The following is a 24,229-nucleotide window of genomic DNA, read 5'->3' as shown; positions in this document are numbered from 1 at the left end:
TTTGAATGTGGGCTTTCAAGCTTTGTAATTCCTCCCCAATTGTAGTAATGAAAAGAGGGCATGTTCTAGAAAGTGAGAGTCCTTAGTAGTGGATGCCACCTTCTTAAAACATCGTCCGCTTCTTCATAGAGTTTTTGAGTGCACTGTAAAAATCCATGCATTTTTTTCTTTGAATCTCTTGTCAGTTTTGAGTTCCTACCACATTTATAGCTCTTATTAAAAAGTACAAATGGAATATGTGTGTGGTAAACCTCTCAGTTTAACTTTGTTGGACAAAGTTGGCCACACCAGCCTCTTTTTCTACCTCTCCTCAATCACTTGACTGGATGGGACTACACATTCTTACCTGTGTGGCGATAGTCAGAAACCACCTGCACTGCTTTCACTTCATATTTCTTCACTGGTACTTCTGGTGTCTCTCACTGATCTGTTCTCAGCCCTTCCTGTTTCTCATCTACAAACTGATTGGTGGAATCATCCAGAAACAGAAATCAAGTTCTGTGCAGGTGTGGATAATGCCAGGCCCAACCACAACTTGTCTCTTTCAACTCCTCCACTTTCCCTGATCTGTTGACTGGATGACACCTAGTACTGGGTGAGCAGAATTTTTTTCCAATTTAATGTCAGTAAGAACTGTTGACATTTTCATTAATTCTGTTTCCTAGCCACAAGCTCCATCACCTTCCCAGCAACCGAATTTCTAACCTTGGTGTCATAGTTAATTCAAAAGTATGTTTTTGGCAACACCTGTAACCTAGAATATTGATATTTACCATCGTGACATCCCCTGCCTCACTTTACAAGCTGCTAAAGCCTTCATCTCTGCCTTTTCCAATTTTAAAAAGATCAATTCAAAGCTTCCTTCTTCCCAGCCTTCACAATCTTGAGCTTTTTCAGTCCCCAAAACAGCTCCCTTTCTCGTCACCCATTAGCCTAGTGCTTACTGACATGCAACAACTTCCAGTTCAGCGACATCCTGACTTTAAAAATTCTCACCCTCATTTTCAAATCCCTCACACCTCTCCCTCCATAATCACCGGCTCTCCCTGGGTGAAAGTTCCCGACAGTAAATGCTGGGAAAGCTCCTGGTCTGTTGCTGCACTCCTCAGAAGAGTTCAGCCGCCATCAGAACTTAGTGACGGGCCAAGAACTGTTAGGCAACTGCTGGCAAAACCCCGGCTAATGAATTGAACATCACTGTCAACAAAGTTCTTTTTCCAAACATATGAAAAACCATCTCAAACAGTGGAGGCATTAACTCTGGAACAAATGGCAGAGGTAAGCAGTTTTCTGAGCGGATGAATGGGCATGCATTAAATGACCAGCTGCTGGCATATTTGGACCAACCTTTTACTCACTGAATATACAGGTTCTGGGGTCCGTGTTAACTGTTCGCGCCAGGTGGCGGTAGCGGACCGGGCTTCTGATTTGCACTTTGTCCGATCTTCTGCTGCACTGGAATCAAGGAGAAGGGCAGTTGGGCAAAGTGCGAGAAGGCCAACTGGCACGTTGCCATGCATTGCCTGCCCATTGGGAGCTATTGAAATCAATTCCAGTCCTAAAAAGGAATTTTATTTCTTTGATGAAGTTAGCTATTATGAAAGGGAGCCCATTGGACAAATACAGATTTTGCTCCACAATGGGGCAAACCATTGAAAAGCACATTGCACATTATTAATGGGATCAGCAGCAAAGTTAGGCCAGATGAAATGTTTCTGTCGGTGATGGTCTTGATATTGATTTCTCGCACATTATCTTGGCTGGTAATTTATAGGTCCCTCCTGGCAACTCTCCCACCCTGTATCTGGAAGCTGGGTACAGCACCTTCAAATGAGATGGGTAAAGTTTATATTGTGAACAAGATGTGATGCACCATCAATAACTCACTCTGAGACGTAAGGCGAGATATCGCCTTTTATTGACTGAAGAAGGAACCAGCAGTGAGTGACCATCATATTACATCCTGGAGAATGAGGCAGAGGATTAGACCTGAATCGCCTTTATACAGGGGCCTGTGGGAGGAGCCACAGGAGCAGTCAGCAGGGGGTGTGTCCAGACAGGCACACGTAGTTCACCACAAGATGTGACCATTTCTTGATCCCACTTGGTACATGGGACTTCTGTCAACAGACTGGTAATATGAATGGTATATAATACAATGTGAATGAAACCTCAGTTTATCCCCAGAGTAATGTTGGATGCTTGGATCAAACGAAGCCTGAAATTCTCAAATTGCCAACATTGTAGGCACTTAAAAAATTAAAGCATGGTTATTATTTTGTAATTGAATACAAAAGGTACTTGGATAGGAAAAATTTAGACAGATCTAGGCCAAACGTTGGCCAATGTAACTAGTTTAGATGGGAATCTCATTCAGCATGGATCAGTTGGCTCAAAGGGCCTGCTTCCCTGTCTCTATGACTCTATAACTGTAAGATGATTTATTTTATTGTTAGAAATAACTAAACAGGCAATGTGAGGGATTTTGGCAGACACAAAGGCAGGCCTGCTAATGTTGTGACAAGGCACTGGGACAAAATGACCAGCTAAGATGGGTGCTCTGGGAATAAAACATCAAGTATGCCTGCCCGCAGAGTTTAATTTGGCTGACCCAGGATCTGAAGGTCAGTGATGAAAGTTTTTGTAACCCCAGACTAACAATCATAATGCCCTTCCCTATCTCTGATAGGGATTTACAGCTGAACAGGATTTGTGGCCTTTTAAAAAATCTTAATGTTGGCTGAAATCCCTCAAGAGGGTTTACAGCTGTTCCTTAATGCCACTTGAGATACTACGGTTACAAAAATGTGTCAGAAGAATATGCATATCAATTCAACGTAAATGATTGATTTAACACATATTCCAGTTTAGATGACAGCTGATAAACTTAAAAACAGTAACAGTTTCAGTCCTGGTTTCAAATCCAGAGCTGTATTGAGCTTCTACCTATGTGAGGCTGAAGTGGTCAAGTGCAAGATCATCAACAAGATTTATACATTTCCGGCCAAACCTCTCTCATAACTGAGAGAAAGTGAGGAAGGTGAGTAACCCTGTTATTTAACGACTGGGAAAACTCAAGGAGAAAGCTACAATTACTTACGTTTGAGAATTGGCTCACCTATTATATATTTGAACAATTCTGGCAAAGCCTAACATAGGGTTACATTCTCTCTACTCCAAAATAAAATCTTCTCAAACTACTCAGTAAATAACGAGGGAACTGGAGCTAGAAAGAGAGTAAGAGGCTGTCTTCACCGGAAAGCAAGAGATATTATACGGCAAAGAAAAAAATAAAGGGAAATGTTTCTTGAAGTTGGACATCACAAGGGGAACACTCTAGACTATTTCCCCAATGCGTGAGGATGGCACTGGATGCAGTAAATGAAAGGAAAGCCTCTTTACTGAGGCCCTTCTCTGTGTCTTCTGTTGGCCAGACAGAAACAGAAGCAGAGGCAGCTCGTGGTTACATGGCCTCTTGAACATCAGTTCATTACAAATCTATCACAAGAGAGCATAATGCAGCCTCAGTGATTCTGCAGTTGGAGCCTTTAATGTGGTGTAACAGAACTGCATAAAGTTACTAAGTTGTAGCAAAAGATATAAAAAAAGAATAAAGTGATAACCAAATGACACGAATATGTTCAAAGTCTTTATAATGGTCAGATGGTTTGTTTTACTAAGAGACCATAGGGGTTTGGTGGGATGTGCTTCCCTCTGAAATTCAAAGTTCAAAGTAAATTTATAATCAAAGTACATGTACGTCACCATATAGAACGCTGAGATTCATTTTCTAGTTGTCAACACAGTAAGTACAAAAAAAACAATAGAATCAATGAAAGCCCGCACTCAACAGGAAAGAAAACAACCAATGCGCAAAAAAAAATACAGGCTGTGCAAGTACAAAAGGAAAGAAAAAATATATAAAAGTTGTAATAAGAATTAGTAAATATACAATAAATATTGAAAACATGAGATGAAGAATCTTTGGAAGTGTGTCCACAAGTTGTGTGAACAGTTCAGTGACGAGGCATGAAAAGTTGAGTGGAATTGTCTCATCTGATTCAAGGTTGAAGGGTAGTACTGTTCCTGAACCTGGTGGTGTGGTTCCTGAGGCTTCTGTGCCTTCATCCTGAAGGGAAAAGCGAGTAGAGAGCATGGCCTGTGTGGTGAGGGTCCTTGATGATGGATGCTCTTTTCCTGCGAAAACGCTCCGTGTAGATGTGCTCAATGGTGGGGAGGATTTTACCCATGAAGGTCTGGGCTATTTCCTCCCAGTATCTTTCACAGACATAAAATTTTGAGATTTTCTGATACTCACTCCTGTTGGATGGAAGTCAGCACTATGAGCGTAAACTCAAAAATTTTGCTGATATCAATATAGTTGCATCTTGCTGAAGTGCTGTCAACACCATTTAGTAATACTTAATTTTCCAGAAGGTAACAAGGATGTTTAATTCAAAAGCAAAACACTAAAATAGCACTGAATGAATCCCCGTATCGAAAGCAGGGACTGTGGTAAAAAATTGCAAGAACTTTTTCACTACACCATCAAATAGCAAAAAGCCGTGTAACATTGTCTTCAGCAGAAGTGAAGGCCACGTTTTGGGCTTTTCATTCCGATACAAGCATCAGAGAGAAACTGCTGCAGAAATGGCTATAATTTAAAGCACTTATAAGCATGAATAATCACATGTTCCTGATACAGGGTGCCTCACAGCTGCAAATTCACAGCCTGAGGCTGGACTCCATGTCACATGTCAATGGCAGGACAAGACAACCAGCTGTGTCCTTTCTCCCCAGGATCTCAGCGGGCATTGGGATTCTAGAAATTAATACTGTAATTATGCTCTGCAGAGAAAGCAATTAGAACTATTGTTTATAGTAATATTAATGATGAGCCTAAACTGGAATCACTTCCTCTCAACCTGTTTTGAAACTTGGATGACGTTCTTGTTTAAAAAGTAATATCTTTAAAAAATATAGCCTTTGTCTGCAGGCTAAATATAGTGATTCATATAGTACTAATGGAAACCTAATGATTCGGAGCTCCAGGTTTTAATTTTTTTTGTTCTTTTAAATATTGAATGTTGCATACCTGTGATTGATTGTAAGATAATCTAATTGGAAAATCAAGCTAATATTACAAAGTCAGTCACTGGATGCTTGGGTGACATAAATAATAGTTTTGAATCACTGTCTTTTGTCAGTTGCTGTACTAGTTCATCAATTTCTACTTTATAAATTGATTTTTGGCTACTTTTCTTACCAGTCCTGGTGATGTAGTGGAACTGGAGCCTGTTCAAAGTTCAACATTCAAAGTTCAAAGTAAATTTATTGCCATATGTGATCTTGATGAAGGCTAATATTCCCACTGTAATTTAATTAATTACCATGACTCAAAAGGCTCAAAGAAATTGAGAAGTTACAGCTTGCTCCCTAAAATCTAATAATTTGTTGATATGTGTTGAGATTTTGGGGACAAAAAAAATCCATTGGATTTGGTATATGTGTGCTTATTCAATGCTGCATTAGATCAAGCTCTTCATAGGGCTCTCACTGAGGATATGTTGAAGGACTGTTTAAATAAGGATTAAATAGAGAGTAGGTAAACGTAGTCAGAGGGTATATCGATAATAAGAAAATCAACTTTCAAACTACTCCTATTGAATACCTGTATTGTAATCTTTAATTAATATTGAACTGACCGAGGAAACTAATCAGGACATTGTACACATTTTGTTTTTCACCCTGCATGTGTATATAAGTATACTGTATGTTTGTTAAACATTGGGATAAAACAAATGATGCTTGAGGAATTCTGAAGGTTAATCTGAATATACAGGTATTATAATGGGTGATGTCAATACAGAAGAGTATCTGAACAACTGAATACATTGCAAATAGGTGTGAGATGGAATAGGTTTGTGTGATGAGCCATTGATAGGAAGCAGTGAGGCATATGGACCAGGCATTAATACCATTATACAGAGACAAAAAGAGAGTTGCTGGAGGAGCTCAGCAAGTCAGCCAGCATCTTTGGAGGGAAATAAGCAGTCCACGTTTCAGGTTGAGACACATCATCTGAGATAAAAGACCAGAGGGGAGATAGCCAATGTAAAAAGTAAGGGAGAAGGGAAGCAAGAACTAGCAAGCAGTAAGTGGATGATTGACTGCAGGTGGAACAAAGGATGGAGATAGAGACTGGGAGCTGATGGCTGGAGGCAACAAAGAGCTGCAAATGATGACATCTGTTAAGAAATTAAGGTGAAGGTGAAAGTGTGTAACCAAAGGAAAGGATGTTGGGCAGATGGGATCTTTGGGAAGGGGAGAGGGGACCCAGTGGTAGGAATGTGTGACTGATGGCCAGATGGAGTAGGTGAGAAAAAGGAAAGAAAGGTGATAGGGGGAGGGGGCAGATAGCCAATGCAAACAGAACCAGGCCATGATACATCTTACATTTAAGGCATTTGGCACCACTGAACCTCAAGTACTAGAGATTGAGCTTGGGCCCCAGCAGGTATTGTATCCGGTAGCCTTGCCTCACTAACCTTGGCCATGGCTGATGGGCTGACAATTACACATTATTATTTTACATAGAAACATAGAAAACCTACAGCACAATACAGGCCCTACGGTCCACAAAGTTGTGCCAAACATGTCCCTACCTTAGAAATGACTAGGCTTACCTATAACCCTCTATTTTACTAAGCCCCATGTACCTACCCAAAATGTCTCTTAAAAGACCCAATCGTATCCGCCTCCACCACCATTGCTGACAGTCCATTCCACACACTCACCACTCTCTGAGTAAAAAACTTACCCCTGACTTCTCCTCTATACTTACTCCCCAGCACCTTAAACCTGTGTCCTCTTGTGGCAACCATTTCAGCCCTGGGAAAAAGCCTCTGACTGTCCACATGATCCATGCCTCTCATCATCTTGTACACCTCTATCAGGTCCACTCTCATCTTCTGTCACTCCAAGTAGAAAAGGCCGAGTTCACTCAACCTATTCTCATAAGGCATGCTCCCCAATCCAGGCAACGTCCTTGTAAATATCCTCTGCACGTCTTCTATAGCTTCCACATCCTTCTTGTAGTGAGGTGACCAGAACTGAGCACAGTACTCCAAATGGGGTCTGACCAGGGTCCTATATACCTGCAACATTACCTCTTGGCTCCTAAATTCCTATTTCTATCCTATGGACTCGGACCTTTTGATCCTCCACACTGCCGAGAGTCTTACCATTCTGCCATCATATTTGACCTACCAAAATGAACCACTTCACACTTATCTGGGTTGAACTCCATCTGCCACTTCTCAGCCCAGTTTTGCATCCTATCAATGTCCCTCTGTCATCTCTGACAGCCCTCCACACAATCCACAAAATCTCCAACCTTTGTGTCATCAGCAAACTTACTAAAACCCATCCCTCCACTTCCTCATCCAGGCCATTTATAAAAATCACAAAGAGAAGGGGTCCCACAACAGATCCCTGAGGCATTCCACTGGTGACTGACCTCCATACGGAATATGACCATCTACAACCACTCTTTGTCTTCTGTGGACAAGCCAGTTCTTGATCCACAAAGCAATGTCTCCTTGTTTTTATCTAATCTGAAATGAAGTAATCTCAGTGATTCCCAGAGACAGTTCCACTTGATCTCCTCTGCATGTTTGTTTGTACTGAGATTGGCTTGGGTCTGTTCATAACCATAACAAGAATCAAACATGTCCTCCTAGCAGGGAAACTTCCTTCCACCTGGAACCCTCCTTCACTTATTTCTCTCTTTCTCCATTATAATGAAGAGAATGAAGAGTCCCAGATCCAAAGCATTAACATTCTCTTCCCACCAGTGCTGCCTGACTTGCTGACTTTTTCCAGCATCTTCTAATTTTATATCATACATCCACACAGATTGACATGTGAAACATGTTGAAGATTGAAGTCTATTGGCCTTTCCCTATTTCTTCCTGACCAATCTGTGGTGCTGGAATCCAAACAGTTTGGTGGAGGAACTCAGCAGGTTAAGCAGCATCAGTGCCAGGCAAAGGAATTGGCTGTGTTTCAGGCTGAAACCCTGCATCAGGACTTGGTGCTACTGGCTATGGAGGGTCTTCCAACTCCACTAGTAACAGTGCAGATTCCCTCAATTGAGTAGAGTTGCTGCTGTGTTCTCTTCTACTGATTAACTAGAGGGTTTTCATCTGTTTTCAAGGTATTATTCTGAACTCCTGACTTCTAAGCAGCTTTTGGTGACTTAGGATACCTTCCCCTGTGAGAAGACAGAGAGAATTGGAAGGAACTTACTCAGAAGGCAATACCCACAATATACTGTATCTTCAATAAGCAGTACTTTACTTATCAGGAAATAAAGCAACCCATGCTTGCATGATCCAAAGCCTAGATAATATTCAAATATGCACTATTTAAACAACCACTCAGTACTAATCTTCAAAACATAGACCTCTGTTCTTCCTTCTGCAAATGGATCCTCGAATTCCTTATTGGGAGACTGCAGTCAGTACGGATTGGTAATAATACCTCCTTGCTTTTACCACTGTTCCACTCTCTCTATGCTCATTACTGTGTGGCTAGGCACCACTCAAACGCCACCTATAAATTCACTGATGACACCACTGTTGTTGGCAGAATCTCAGATGTCGATGGAAAGGTGTATGGGAGTGAGAAAGGTTGACTGGTTGAGTTGTGTCTCAATAGCCTCCTTGTACTCAGCATCAAAGAGACCAAAGAATTGAAACCGCGCTGGTTTTCTTGGCTGGTTTCCTTCCCAGGGTTTTACTGAATTGTTTGTGGACTTCAGGAAGGGGAAGAGGGGAAAACACACACAAGTTTCACTGAGGAGGTCAGCAATGGAAAGGGTGAGCAGATTCAATCTCCTGTAAGTCAACATCACAGAGGATCTATCCTGAGCCTAATATTTTGATGCAATCACAAAGAAAGCACGCCAGAGAATATATTTCATTAGGAGTTTGAGAAGACTTGTAAGTCTGTTTGGCAAATTTCTCCAGATATACCCTAGAGAGAATTTTGACTGGTTTCATCACTGCCAGGTATGGAGCCTCCAATGAACAAGATTGGAAAACGCTGCAGAGGGTTGCCAGCTCCATCACAGGCACTACCCTTCTCACCTTCAAGGGCATCTTCAAAAGGTGGTGCCTCAAGAAGGCAGCGTCAATCATTAAGGTCTCTCACTATCCGGCACACGTCCTCCTCATTATCATTATCCGGGAGGAGGAGAAAAGACTGAAGATGTTTACTCAATATTTTAGGAACAACTTCTTCTCCTTCGCTGTCAGATTCCTCAATGGTCCATGATCTCATGAACTATTCTAAGTAACATCCATGCCACACGGGTCTGAGTTAAAATGACATGGAACAACAAAATGCAAACACCTACCTTTGGTATTCAATGACTATGGTGTCTCTGAAAGTCCCACTGTTATTATGCTGGGGGTGGGGGTGGGGGTTATCTCTAACCAGTGACTCAGCTGGACTACTCAGATAAATACTACGACTTCCAAACAGGATATTCTTCGATAAATAACTTGCCACCTGGTATCCTCCCAAATTCTCTCCTCTTTCCACAAGGCAGATCAGAAATGGCCATGGACTATTCCTCATTTATCTGGATCAGTGCAGTTCCCTCAATATTTAAGTAACTCAACAGCCTCGGGACAAGACAGCCTGGTTAACTGGCACCTAGTACACAAACTAATCAATCCTTTGTAGCTGCTGTGGACCATCTGACAGCACTCAAACATCTCACGTTTCCCACCAGACAGCCAGCACATGGAAACATCACTACCTTAAGGTATCCCTTCAAACTGCACCAGAAGGGCTTCAGTGTTTCAAGAAAGTGGCTTATCACCTAGCTTATTGGCAATCACCAACGGAGCTCATATAAATGGAATCAAATCTGAGGCAAAATGGAGAATCAACTATATAAAAGGGATAAAGAGAAACATACACCAAACTTCATGCTCCTCTGAAGGTGATTTCTATGGAAATGTACTCAATGCATTTAATCACTAATTCATCTTACTGAAGTACGCAGGTCACCTTGGCCGATAGCTATATTTTTCACAGAAAGTGACTGAGCAAGAATGTCACTGCCCCAGATGCACAGTGTACTTACATTACACTCATTGTAAAGAGTCATTTTCCTACAATTAAATGATGACCTCATTAAGTAATCTGTGAAAGTGTAGTTGCAGTGGACTTTATACTGAACAACAGAGGGGCAATTATAAAAATGAAAAATGAAACTGGTTTCAGATCTTACCCTGGTACAAACCAATACACAAGGAAAACCTGAGGCAAAAACTAATACATGTGTTTTGAATTAAATCAATTCTTCTCTAAAAGAATTAATCCTGTTGAAAACAATTTTGAATATATATTAAAGACTGTATTATATGTTTGTTATGCATTGTGTAACTGCTCTTACTGAGTCTATTTTTCTATCCAGAAATTTCAAGTTACGCACATTTTCCCTGAGAATCCAAGGACCCACTCATTCAAAATAGTAGCAAATGAAGTGCAGAGCTCACACTTACAAACAAACAAATTAAATACCTTGGAATAATCAAATCCATGTTTCTCCTTAAAGCCATTGCGACTAAGGGTGTAATTATAGAAACGAGAATTCTTTATAAGGCCAACCCACTCTCGCCATCCTGGTGGGATGTAGCTGCCATTGTATTCATTGAGGTATTTCCCAAAGAAAGCTGGAGGAGAAGGAAGTGGAAAACAGTTAAAATATGGCACTTACATTGAAATAATCACCATCTGAAATAGTAGTTGGCTTTTTGCATTCCGGGAGACCTGGACACCATTCACCTTAAAGTTGGCTTCTGTCGGTGCAGGTTGGCACTATTCAGATTTTCTTACATTCCTTTTGGCCCTCTGAATTAATGAGCAATCCTGTCATTTACACCCCTGTAATTTATTCTCCCTCACATACCCATCAACCTTCATCAACTTACCTGTCACCATCAACTGAGGACAATCTGCAGAAGCAAATTAACCCAATAACCAGCATGTCTTTGGGATGTAGGAAGAAACCAACGTAGTCAGAGGGGAAATATAATTTCAATACTGGCCGAATGGAATTCAGGTTGCTGGAGGTGTGTGACAGCACTAACTGACTTGCCAATGTACTGCACCAGAGTGTGTCTTGTTTCTCTACTTGTCCAGTACTGACCTAATTAATGTCATGGCCCAGTACACAGCTTCATGGACCTTTTGGGGATACTGAGAGGTAGAGTTTCCCACAGTTGCCGTCAGATCAGCCGGCTGAAGCAAGATGTAGTTAGAGGGTTACGGATGTCATTATTTTCCTGACCACCCAGTTTCCAGTCCTTCTCATTTGATTCCATGGTAAGAAGGAAAATAAATTATTTACATAACTATACAAGCCCATTAAATAGTGAATGTCACATGGCATTAGCCCATATCTCCTCTCAAGGTCCTTCAGATTAACCTCTTTCTATAGTGGATACAAGAGACAGAGTGCAGAGGAGATTTACAAGGATGTTGCCTGGATTGAAGGGCATACCTTACAAGAATAGGTTGAGTGAACTTGGTCTTTTCTCTTTGGAGCGATGGAGGATGAGACGTGACCTGACAGAGGTGTATAAGATGTTGAGGGACTTTGATCGTGTGGCTAGCCAGAGGCTTTTTCCCAGGGATGAAATGGCTATCATGAAGGGGTATAATTTTAAGGTGGTTGGAAATAGATACCGAGGGGATGTCAGGTGTAAGTTTTTCACACAGAGAGCGGTGAGTGCATGGGATGCACTGCTGGCAGTGGTGGTGGAAGCGGATACAATAGGGTCTTTTAAGAGCCTCTTAGGTAGGTACATGGAGCTTACAAAAATAGAGGGCTACGCACTAGGGAAATTCTAGAGTAGGTTACATGGTCGGCACAACATTGTGGGCCAAAGGACCTGTACTGTGATGTGGATTTCTATGTTCTATATTCTCTCAATGGAAGAATCCTTGCTCAAGATTCAAGATTGTTTGATGTCATTTTCAGAACACAAGTGTAAAGAACAAAATAATTGTTACTCCAGATCTGATGCAGCACAAAAAAACACAATGAGATAAAGCACACAATAAACATGCAGTAAATACTTATATAGCTTATATACACAGATTGATTGTAAGTCCATAAAGTGTTGGTGCGTGGCCTAGTGGGCAAGGCATCAGACTAGTAACCTGAAGGTCACTGGTTCGAGCCTCAGCTGAGGCAACGTGTTTGTGTCCTTGAGCAAGGCACTTAACAACACATTGCTCTGCGATGACACCGGTGCCAAGCTGCATGGGTCCTAGTGCCCTTCCCTTGGACAACATCGGTGGCGTGGAGAGGGAAAGGACTGCAGCTTGGGCAACTGCCGGTCTCCCATACAACCCTGCCCAGGCCTGCGCCCTGGAAACTCCAGGCACAGATCCATGGTCTCTCAAGACCGACGGATGCCACCAAACTAACCTAAAAGCGTCACTAGGCATAAGGTGATTGGCAGGAAATGATGAAAGTATTGGTGGGGTTAATGGGTGGACATGTTGATCAGTCTTACTGCTTGGGAAAAGTAACTGTTTTTGAATCTGGTGAAGCTGGTGTAAATGCTATGTAGCCTCCTCCCAGATGAGAGTAGGGAAAACAGTCCATCAGCAGTGTGGGCAGCATTCTTCATGATGTTACTGGCCTTTTTCCAGCACCTTTTGGACTGTAGGTAAAGAGTTGTAGATGATGATTCAATATACTAAAATACAAAGTGTTACTCTAAAATTAATTCTTGCAATGCTGTATCTAAGTCACAGAATATCATCAGGTTATTGTGTCCACCAGCTTTGGTTAAGACATATATCAATTGAGATCAGGTCCAAAGCTACCGGCATCCTTATTAAGGAGCTCATTGTGTCAAGAGTACCAAATGTCATGTTATTTGCTGTAGAACTAATGATAACAAATTTTGTTCCCCAAGACACAGTAACAACTCACTAAACTCAAGAGATTCTGCAGAGGCTGGAAGTCTTGAGTAACATATACAAGATGCTGGGACTCAGTAAATCACGCAGTGTCTATGGAGTGAAATGAACAGTCGACATTTTGGGCTGTGATGCTTCATCAGGACCTGAGTTTAACAAACCATTACCTTTAATACTGTGAAGAACTATAGCATCAATGCTGTGGACATGCCAAGAACTGGCTAGCTGATACACCTTTCTGAATTGGGGACATAAAGTACTGTTGGTTCACTTAACAAGAGTTTGTTTTGTTTACACACAGAAGGCCAGCATCTATTATCTATTCTTAATTCTGATTGAGAAGTTGATAAATATTTGTAACCCCTATGGTGAAGCGTTCTCATGGTACTATTAAATACTGCAGAATGCTCTAGGATTTTGATTCAGCGATCTTGGATCTCGTGACACTGATCCAGAGGTTCCTCAAAGAGTGAGGCATAAAACTTGATGGTTACGGCAATTTATTAAGTGTTACAAGAACAAAGAATGAATTTTAAAAAAAGACAAAGAAAAAAATGTTGTGCTAATCTCATACTCAAGAGTAGAAATAAAAGCACATTTGATTGATAACTAATTAAATAGCCAGATTCAAGTGACATGACACCTGCTGCAGAAAAACTGAGAAGCTTCTAGTAAAATGCAGAATCAAATATACTATAATTACTGGAAAATTTACTGAACAATTATATGTACATAGGTGATTACTGTATATAGAAATTATAAGTAAGGATAAAAAAGTTCAACAAAAGAAAAATAACAATTCTACACCCTACACGAGAAAATCTGCAGATGCTGGAAATTCAAGCAACACACACCCTAATCCAACGACAGCAATGAGGAAATAACCATACTTTGTGAAATCTGGTTAATGTAAGGCATGGGCGGGGAACTTGGAGGTACTGATGGTTCTATGAACTCATACATAACATTCATAGAACATCACACACAAAATGCTGGTAGAACACAGAAGGCCAGGCAGCATCGATCGGGAGAAGCACTGTCGACGTTTCCGGCCGAGACACTTCATCAGGACCCTGTTGGCCCGAAATGTCGACAGCGCTTCTCCCTATTGATGCTGCCTGACCTGCATTTACCAGCATTTTCTACCAGCATTTTGTGTGTGTTGTTGTTTGAATTTCCAGCATCTGCAGATTTCCTCGTGTTTGATTCTTAGAACATAATGATCTCAGGACAAAATGATCTTTCGATCACACCACATTTAAATAAACCATTGATGGAATTTAATTTTCTTTTCACACTATTTTACTCTTCTTCAATATCTTATTTACACTCGCTTGTTGTACCTTTACAGACTGAGTTCTTAGACATCTGCTGAAATACTAGAAGCAGCAGAGAGGATTCAATTCAATTGCTAAAAGTAATCATGCAAATAAGTAGTTTGTTTTCACAAACTGCTTAAATGAGAGTAGATTGGTTCCAGGGAATCATGTGTGATTAATTGAAATCTTCAGCAGAGCATTATAAATGAGTTTCATTGAACTACAAGGGGATTTAGGACGCTGATTACAAGGATGGCTGAGGTGACATGCTGGGGGTTGAGATAGCAGGATACTACTGTTCTCTCCTACAGTAACATTATTCTTAATCCCACCAGTACTAACTGCTCTCGATGTTGTTTAGGAGCCTGCCACAGTGGACCAGTGTTGCTCATGAGATAAACACTGAAATTAGGGATTGCTGACCTGACCCTGCTAGAGGTTATGTAGCCTTGTCGTCCACTGAGACCAGCTTTACAGTAGCATAATCTAGGTAAATCGGGTCAGACAAGAGCAAATGGAGGCATGCACAAGCAAAAGTAATTGATGTTTGTGTGATGTTTAACATGATATAACAGTGGGATGCTAATGTTGACACAGTGATGGTACTTGTGTTGGTTGGTAGTAGGACTGAACGAATTGATCAGAGTCAGAAGCTTGGCCAGTCAGACAAGTGAGATGGAGACATCCAGCCAGACAGACAGATGAACAGATATAGACAAAGCCTTACTGGCTTACTGATGTTGCTACCATTTTCTGTTTTTGTATTAGTGAGAGACAAAATCAGCTATTCAGACAAGCAACAGAAAGAATTACATGGTATATTTTTTGTTGTCAAGACAGCCCAAAATCCTTTATAGTCAGTGAAGCACTTTTGCAGTTTAGTGAAGGTTGTGAGCTGGGACACTGTTGAGAGCTATTGCTTCACTCCTAATACGAGTGAAGTAGGCTGCTCAGGCAGAAATGAGCTGAGTGTGGCTGAGGCAGATAGCATCAAGTTAGATCTGGGTATAGCTGTGTTTTCAAGTAATTAACACATCTGTGTTCCTTGGACTCGAGCAAATAGCTGTGGGTGATACCTGGCAAATCAGCTTGATAAGAGACATGATGGTCTGGTGGGGGGATATCAAAGGAAGAGGTAGGGTGGAGGCTGAGGACAGTTCCTGATGTGAACAGTGATTAGAAAGCAAAATGATAGAAAGCAGGAAGATGAAAGGAAGCTTTTTTTCCAGGGCAGATGTATGTTTCTTAGATTCTTAGTGCTGCTGAAAGCACTAATTAAACAGAGATGGAGGCATAAACAGGACCCATATATTGATGTCAGTAACTCTCAACTAAGCAGTGGTGGGAACAGCAATACATATAGGTCATTCCACATGCCCTGTTCATTTCCAGCTTTAGAGATATACTGTATCTGTTACAAGATGCAAATTGGGGTTAAAGGGGTTATGAACGATATGTGACAAATGGGCTTAGCAGCTCAATCTATACACCCAATTCTCACATCCTAATCATCCATAAATAATCTTTCCCTGTCAAATTGCACACATTGGTAAATAGCATCATAGAGTTGTAGGGCTAAACAGCATAGAAACAGGCCCTTTGGCCCAATAGTTCATGCCAAATCAAGATTGCCATCCAAGCTATTTGCCCACATTTAACCTGTATCTCTCTAAATCTTTGGTATCCATGTAGCTGTCAAAGTACATTTTAAATGTTGTGGGTGCACCTGCCACAACACCTCTCTCTGGCTGCTTAACCACCTCTAGGTTAAAAATATTGCCCCCCCCCCCAGGTTCCTATTAAATGACTCCCCTCTCACTTTAAATCTATGCCTGTTTTCTCTTGATTTCCCAACCCTGGGAAAGTCACTGGCCTGAGCGGGCACTTGATGCGCAATGCACCTTTAGGTTGCTGATAAAACTCCCCTCTTCAATCATCATTTTTATCACTTAACAAGTCACAAACTGCAGGGAAAGCTACAAAATGTTTTGTTGCAAAACCAAGTTGCATATGATTTAATACAAATAATAAATGGAGAATCATATGGAAGACCATCCCAACCATAGCTCTGCATATAAATCCAGTCAGTGCCACTCCTCTGCCACTTCAGAATGGCCCTGAAAGTTCTTTTCTCCATCTGTCAAATTCCAATTAGCAGATCCTGTTTCCACTGTGTTTACTAGCAATCAGCACTAGATCATAAACAGAATTTACATAAAAAGGATTTTCCACATATCTTCCCAAAACATCAATCCAAAGTGTCTCTAAAACCTAATTGGAAAACATGGAGCAATATCCCCAAAACCTAATGGGGGTAGTTTTGGGAAGATATGAGGAAAAACATTTTACATAAAAGCAGTTTATTCTCTGGCATGGTGCAAACAGAGGCAGTCAGGAATTACTATGTGAAATTGGACAGACAGGAAGAAGAATAACTTCTCAACAGGTTTTAGGGGCACGTTGGATCAGTGCCCTTAAAACCTGATGGGAATTGCTTTCCTCTACTATTTAAACCTGTCATGATCTAGTACATCTCCATCATATCCTCTCTACGTATATTTTTACTTTCATTTGGGACTATGCCAGTAGCTCTTTGGTTTAACGAGAAAGGCCGCAAATTAGGATGAAATTTCAGCCTTGATTCCAACTCCTGTGATCCCTGCTGGGAAATGATTAAACCGTATCCTTATTAGCAAAGCAGTCTGCAAATAAAGCTTTTGCTGAATGACTGGGCTTACAGTGCGGCAGCAGGGAGATGCCATTGAATTCACGGCTCTGTGTGATTCATTGTCTTCGGGGGGGGGGGGGCTACTGGAGGAACCAATAAAAGATCAAGAGCTCAGTATGGTGAAAGGTCCCAGCACTGGAAGGGACAAATTAGGTACCTACATCAGCCCAGTGAGCTTACTCACATTCACAGAAAGCCAATCAATCAGATTTATAAAATATCCAATAGAACCCATTACTGTAAGACACTGGCCAGGAGGAGGCAAAGGCAAACCGTTCCTATAGAAAAATTTGCCAAGGGCAATCACGGTAAAAAAACCAGCATCGCCCGCATCGTACAACACAGCACATAATGATGATGATGACAATTGCAAAACCAAGGGGTGGCCAACCTTTTTTAGCTACAGACCCTTGATCCTTTTTTAGATATATTCACAAGCATGGTAATGGTAGGGTGAGGGGGGGGGGGTGTCACAGTAGCACAGTGGTTAGAGTAACGCTTTACAGCGCCAGTCACCCGGGTCCATTTTCCATCGCCGTCTGTACGGTGTTTGTATGCTCTCCACCGTGACCACACAAGTTTCCTCAGGCAGTTTCATCCCACATTCCAAAAATGTACAGGTTTCTAAGCTGTGGGCATGCCATGTTGGTGCCAGAAGCACGGTGACTCTTGCAGGCTGCCCTCCAGCATATTCTTGGATGGTGTTGGTCATTGGCATGAACAATGCATTTTACTGTATAATTTGACGTTTCAATGCACATGTGACAAATAAAGCTAATCCTAGGAATGCTGGAAGTCATATTTTCACATGGAATGAGTATGGACACGCTGCCAGTGCCACACAAACTGAATACACAAAGTTTTAATATGATTGCAAGTCATAAAAAAGCATTGTTGAATATTAGAAGTTTGTACAGAAAAACATTAACTCCTTCGTAACATTCGTGATGTTGCCAGTAGTTTTGGTTGATGCGAATATTGGGAATATTACATCCAGCTATTATGTATTGCCTCCCTTCAGCTGGTTCCCATCGGGTTTCGCTGAATTTTACTGACACGACTGCCAGGCAAATAATCCTTGACAATGCATCTTCTTTGTATTTTGTCAAGTTAATTTATTTGGACTGCCTTTCACAGAGCGCCGTCTGAGCTAGAGCACACTAAATGAGCTCTAACCAGTGTGCCGTATGCTAATTGCTTCATTACAATGCTCCCTGGTAAATGTTCCTTTGTATAAATCCCTAAGCTCTATTAACTTTACTGCTAATACCACCAATATTAATTCTTTATGCCAACCACTTTTACACCTAGCTCCAAATTCTATCCAGCTCCTTCTTTTTTTCTTAGGCAGTCCCTTTGAATTACAATGGGTTTCTATCTCTCCAGTACCCCTGGGTTCTGAGCTGGGTGATTTGGAAGGAGGTGCACCCCTTCTGTCGTTGGCATCTTGCTCCTCAATGCCATCCTGAAATGCTCCTTCTCTATACTGTATGGTCATTTTAAGGGATGGTGGAGATTGCCATTTTTTCAAGGGGCCTTTGAGGACATCCTTAAACTCCTTTCCTTTACACCTGATAATCTCTTGTTCTGATAAAGGACTGTCTGTTTCCCCTGAGTCTAATGTTGGAACTGAGAACAACGTGGCCCACCAACCAGAGATGATCAAATATAATTAGGGTCTAAATACTTCCTTTAGGTTGTTATAGCTGGGGTTGGTAATGGGGACAAACTCACACTACCTATTAAATGCTCCCAATGGCATACACCTAAAATAGCCTCTGCCAACCAAGTCCAGCTCTTGGTCTTCACATGTGGCTTAGTTACTAAGCCTGGCAGAACTATTTCTACTGACAGGAGAATGGGCAAAGGTGGGTTACTGGTGCCTTAACACCAGATGGAGCTTGTCAGCCATGGCTGGCAGCTCACCGAGGAGAAGGAAAACTCTGATATCATACCTCCGCTGCCTTGCAGCTATACTCTCTCATGGGGAGGCTTTGAGAGTGAACCTTGAGGAAAAAATCTGGAACTGGAGCCCCTAAGTCAGTCGTACACTGAGTTCAATGCTGACTGACAACTCCTGTGATGCTGCCGGTGCCAAACTGTATTGGTCTCTTCCATTCCTTTGGGTTCATCAGATGCGTGGAGAGAGGGAGCTTGCTCTCCATATTGCACTGCCCAGGTTTGCGTATCTAAACAGCTAGGATGCAATATCCATGGTCCTCTGACCGACGGAGGCCTCACTCGCTCAAGTGCTGATGATCTTAGCCTGGGAAATGATGCTGATATTACTCTGAATATTCTGCCTGCAGATCTGGAGGACTCTGCAGAAGCAGTAACAGTGCTATCTACTTCAACATTGCAGTTATTGACATGACCGTCAGGAAAATGATTAGCACTGGAAGATCGGGGTTCAAACTCTGTAAGGAGTTTGTACATTCTCCCCATAATTAGTTGGGTCTCCTCTGGGTGCTCCACATTCCAAAAAGCCACGCAGGTTGGAGTTAGTATGTTGTGGGCATGCTTTGTTGGTGCCTGAAGCACAGCAATACTTGAGGGCTATGCCCAACACATCACAAACAATGACACAAAATTAGCCGTTTGACCGTCTGTTTCAATGTTTTGATGTACATGTGACAGATGATCATTAAATCTTTATCTAGTGCACTGTGTTTTGGGCTAAATCTAACCATCAATCTAATCCACGGAAGTGATGGTTTCAGTGATGCTTACTTCAATAAAGTGTGCATCGCTGTGTACAGAGGGATCACTGCTGCCTAATATACCATGAACTTTGTGCCACATTTGAACTTAACAATCCTCAAACGTTGTTTTGCTGAGATGACCAGAGGCTGTGTTGATACATTGAAGGCAATGCCTGCTGTACTTAGTTCTTCTGCTTGATCTATGGGTTCTTTCACTGGCTTTTTACTGCTGCATTCTGGGAGTTCTTGCAGCCTCAAATTTCAATGAATCATTCTTGGAAACCATGATAAAGCCAGAGGCAAAACTAAACCAAAATTTCAACATATCACTCTGGCAAATGGCAGAATTTGTTTAACTGTAACTCTTCCAATAGTAAATCTCGTGCTCAAGTATATAATTACATCATATCACTGCAGATAATTCATATGCTCAGTTTATTTTTAATAAATTTTCCTGATATCTTAAACCAAATATAGGGGCAGGTAAGATGGCCCAATTAGACTGATGTTAAGGAGGTAAAAATAGTTCTAACTTGAATACTAATAGCATAGGTTACATGATTCACTCTTCTTAGTATGTTACTAGAAGCTTTATTAAAGGCAAACAGTCCTGAAGGTGTTTCAGAAGAGAGTGATTGAATGTATGAGTCAGAATTACAACAATAGGCAAGAACATAACAATTTGCTCAGTTCTTCTCAGACTACAGTAAATTAAAACCAGATAATGTAAACAAGTTTTTTTTCCACTAAGGTTGGGTGGGAATACAACCAGAGGTCATGGTGAAAAGTTTAAGGAGAACATGAGGGGTAACTTCTTCACTCAGAAGGTTGTGAGATTGTGGAATGAGCTGCCAGCGCAAGTGGTACATGCAAGTTCAATTTCGATGTTTAAGCGAAGAGTATTAAGGTATGTGGATCATAGGGCTATGAAAGGCCATATATATATATATATGAAACTCAATAAAAAGATTGAAAAAGAAAGAAAGAAAGAAAGGCCATTATTCCGGTGCAGGTCGACGGGCGTAGGCAGTTTAAATAGTTCAGCATGGGCTAGATGGGCCAAAGTGCTAGCTTCTGACCTGTACTTTTTTATGTCTCTACAAACTTTAGAAACAGTGTAAGATCAGCTGCAGCTCATGAAAGGCACCAAACAAACATACGAAAAGACTCGCACGTAAACGAGAAACTATTAATCTTATAGTTACGAGGGGTGATTGATGTGTTCATGGCCTAAGGTAGAACAAGTCAATTTTAGAAAACCTAGCACATTTAATTTTCAACATAGTCCCCTCCTACATTTACACACATGGTCCAGAGGTCATGGAACATACGGATCTTGGACCTCCAGAAAGTGCCCACAGCATGGGTGATTGATAAGTTTGTAGCCTAAGGTAGAAGGAGATGAGTTATACAGTTCTCATTGCATGCAGAAAGTTTGAAGTTAATAACTCATCTCCTTCTACCTTAGGCCATGAACTTATCAAAGACCCCGATGAGTTATTAACTTAAAACTTTCTGAATAATCACTCAAAGAGTTGAACTGCATGTGCTTGTAACGAGAGCTGTACAATTCATCTCCTTCTACCTTACGCCAAGAACTTATCAATCACCCGTGCCTATGGACACTTTCTGGAGGTCCAAGATCCGTATGCTCCACGACTGCTGGACTAAGTGTGTAAATGTAGGAGGGGACTACGTTGAAAAAAAATGTGCTGGGTTTTCTAAAATTGACTCCTTCTACCTTAGGCCACAAACTTATCAATTACCCCACATATAAATAAAATACTTGTTCACTAAAGGAACACGTATGTTAATCTTTGATATCAAAAAACATCTATGATTAATCTTTGGATCTATAAATAAGAGATGCCCTTTTTCATTTGATAATGAGACTATAAAATGGGCAAAGTAGGTACAAAGGTGAAAAATTACATGTACTTAAAGATTAGTCACAGTTATAAAATTGTGTGTGGTAGAGATACCTAGTACTAGCTATGCAGCGCTTGAATTTAGTGTGGATATAGGACGTCTCTTAACTGATGAATTGTATTCTTTTACTTGAAGCTAAAATAGGTGGAAGAAGTTATTAACCACATGTATTATAAATTTTATTGATTTAGTTAATTAAATGATCAGTGCACTAAAATTTATTATTGGTTCCAGTCCTAAAATTAACATAACAATTTGAAATCATTTAAAAACAAAAGTCCCCAGTTAATGGATTATAAATGATGTTACAAACCTGTTCTGTAGCCTGTGTTGTTCAGGTACACTGCAAATGTCCGAGGCTCGTGCATCGCCTGCCAGGAAGGTGAGGAGCAATTCTCATTGTTTGTGTAAGTGTTGTGGTTGTGGACGTATTTTCCTGTCAGCATTGAAGAGCGGGAAGGACAGCACATTGGAGTTGTCACAAAAGCATTGGTGAAATGAGCTCCCCCTTGTTCCATGAGCCTTCTGGTTTTATTCATCACCTGCAGTGAACCTAAAAAGGTGTAATAGTAAAATAGAAGTGTTACACATCACTGAGTTTCACTCTTTGATTGAATTTGTTGGCAATCTATTGGGGAAATGAAAATAAGTATTCAGGAGAAATAAAGGAAAGACTTGTATTGTCACCAGATTTTAAATATATATATTATATATTTCTCCTTGTAATTTATGGTTTTTAATGTGATTCTGCCACATCAAATTTCACGACATATGTTGATGATATTAAATCCGATTCTGATTCTTTTTATTTTTTGAAGCGTGTTGCCACCAAACAAACTTAGTTGAAATACAGTTTACACTGTTAGGTTAGAAATGCGACAGTGAATTAATGCAGAGGTAACTCCCAAAGTAAGCAGTTAGTTAACCAGATAATCCATTTTAATGATGTTGGTTGTGGGTAGGTATTGTTGAGGACAATGAGGCAAATACTGCACAACCAACGGATACCTTCAAACCAATACCAACCAAACATATTGTAAGAATCAGTTACAAATATTACAGGATATTTATTATAAAATATACCATCTATGAAACATTTTGACTCAATTTTGTCTCAGTGAGGAAGAATTCCTGCCAATACCAACAATTTTTCTAGAAATGGGAACAGAGGCAACCTTCACTGTTAGGTACATGGTTCTGCGAATACAAAGTAATCCCTTTGAATTCAGATTCATTGTAAAACATGAGGCTCCAATCTTGGCCTATTCGTTGTGTGTGGCATTTCTTTATGAATAAACAGTCACTCTGGGAATCTTTAACATAATAAGAAGGAATGATGTGAAAAGTAAACTAAGTCTTTTCAGAATCACCCATGGCTCTGTGTAAATCTGAAAGACATTCAGACTTCAGCAGCAACTTCAGACTGTTTTACCATCTGTATAGGCAGACAGTTCAAATGCAATTTATTCATTTTTCCCAGGCTACTCAAACCTTTTTCAGGCTTTTATTTTTGACTATAGGCCCGTTTACACTAAGAAGAGTCCACCAGCATGAAAGCTCTATTAACGCTCTACAGAAAATGCTTTCTTGTATAAATGCCTCTTGAATTGCTAATTCTGGTATAAATACATATAGGAAGTATGTTTGCTTGGTGCTGTCTTTAAGAGATGGCAAAGGATTCTTTGCAATAAGGCTGTTTTGCCTGTCCCGCAAACCAACCTGTTGTTACAATAGCCATAAATGATGCATTTAATTCCCTGCAATGATGTTTAACCAGGTTTTTGATGCACAGGATAATTATAATACTGACATTTTCAATCAATTGCATTTAAGGCAAATAGTACAGATATGGCTGGGATTAACCTTTGTGAGTTATCAGTTTTGATATGTTGGATGCTGTTTGAAATCTAATTGGATTAATAAGGTCTTCAGCTGAACCCATTTTAGAAATATAATGCCATCAAGCAACAGGGATTTGTCCAAGTTGTTTGTAGATATGGGAAAATACTGCTGAGAACAAATACAACTGAAAATGTTATGTTCAAAGAATTTTAGGCCAAGATAAGTGATATGCTGAGAAAAAGACATCATAGCATCAGTAAATGCAAGATAGTGAATGTTAAGAGTTGAAATATCAAATGAATACAGATAATGAATAGATATCCAATTGCAAAGCATAGAAAAGGAAAGCAATTTGGATTTAATGACTAAACTAAAAGGCCTAATGAATATGAAGGTCAACTACAAAACCTATCAAGTATTAGGATTCATTTAAAAGATGGCTAATTGTTAATTGAAACAAGATATCCATCCTGGAAGGACAACTTGTTCTGGATGTTCCCTCAAAGTGAATTGTAAAAATATTCCAAGTATGTCTGCTGTGTTACTATACATAGTGACTGAAGAAATGATTTCACCCACCCACTTTTGCAGGTTATTGACGAATCCATTAAGTAATACTTATCACAAAGTCATCAAAAGCTCACTGATGTACAGGAGGGACCAAGGACTACCTAACAATTCTGAATGTTATCAGC

General features: G+C 40.6%; 1 protein-coding gene across 10 annotated transcripts in view; it reads right to left on the bottom strand.

Annotated features, from left to right (window-relative positions):
- sulf1 (sulfatase 1) overlaps positions 1–24,229 on the bottom strand; it is a 367,408-nt gene that overhangs the window by 102,535 nt on the left and 240,644 nt on the right. For all 10 annotated transcript variants that reach the window (XM_059982554.1, XM_059982537.1, XM_059982579.1 and 7 more), the window contains 2 exons: positions 22,006–22,245; positions 10,600–10,751 (listed from right to left, as the gene is read on the bottom strand). In XM_059982554.1, the coding sequence (XP_059838537.1) occupies positions 10,600–10,751; positions 22,006–22,245 (392 nt within the window). The remainder of the gene's footprint in view (positions 1–10,599; positions 10,752–22,005; positions 22,246–24,229) is intronic.

This window comes from Hypanus sabinus, chromosome 1, assembly GCF_030144855.1.
Source record: "Hypanus sabinus isolate sHypSab1 chromosome 1, sHypSab1.hap1, whole genome shotgun sequence".
Classification (NCBI taxonomy): Eukaryota; Metazoa; Chordata; class Chondrichthyes; order Myliobatiformes; family Dasyatidae; genus Hypanus; species Hypanus sabinus.
Note: the sequence above shows the minus strand (reverse complement) of the source record. Positions and strands in the feature narration are given on the sequence as shown.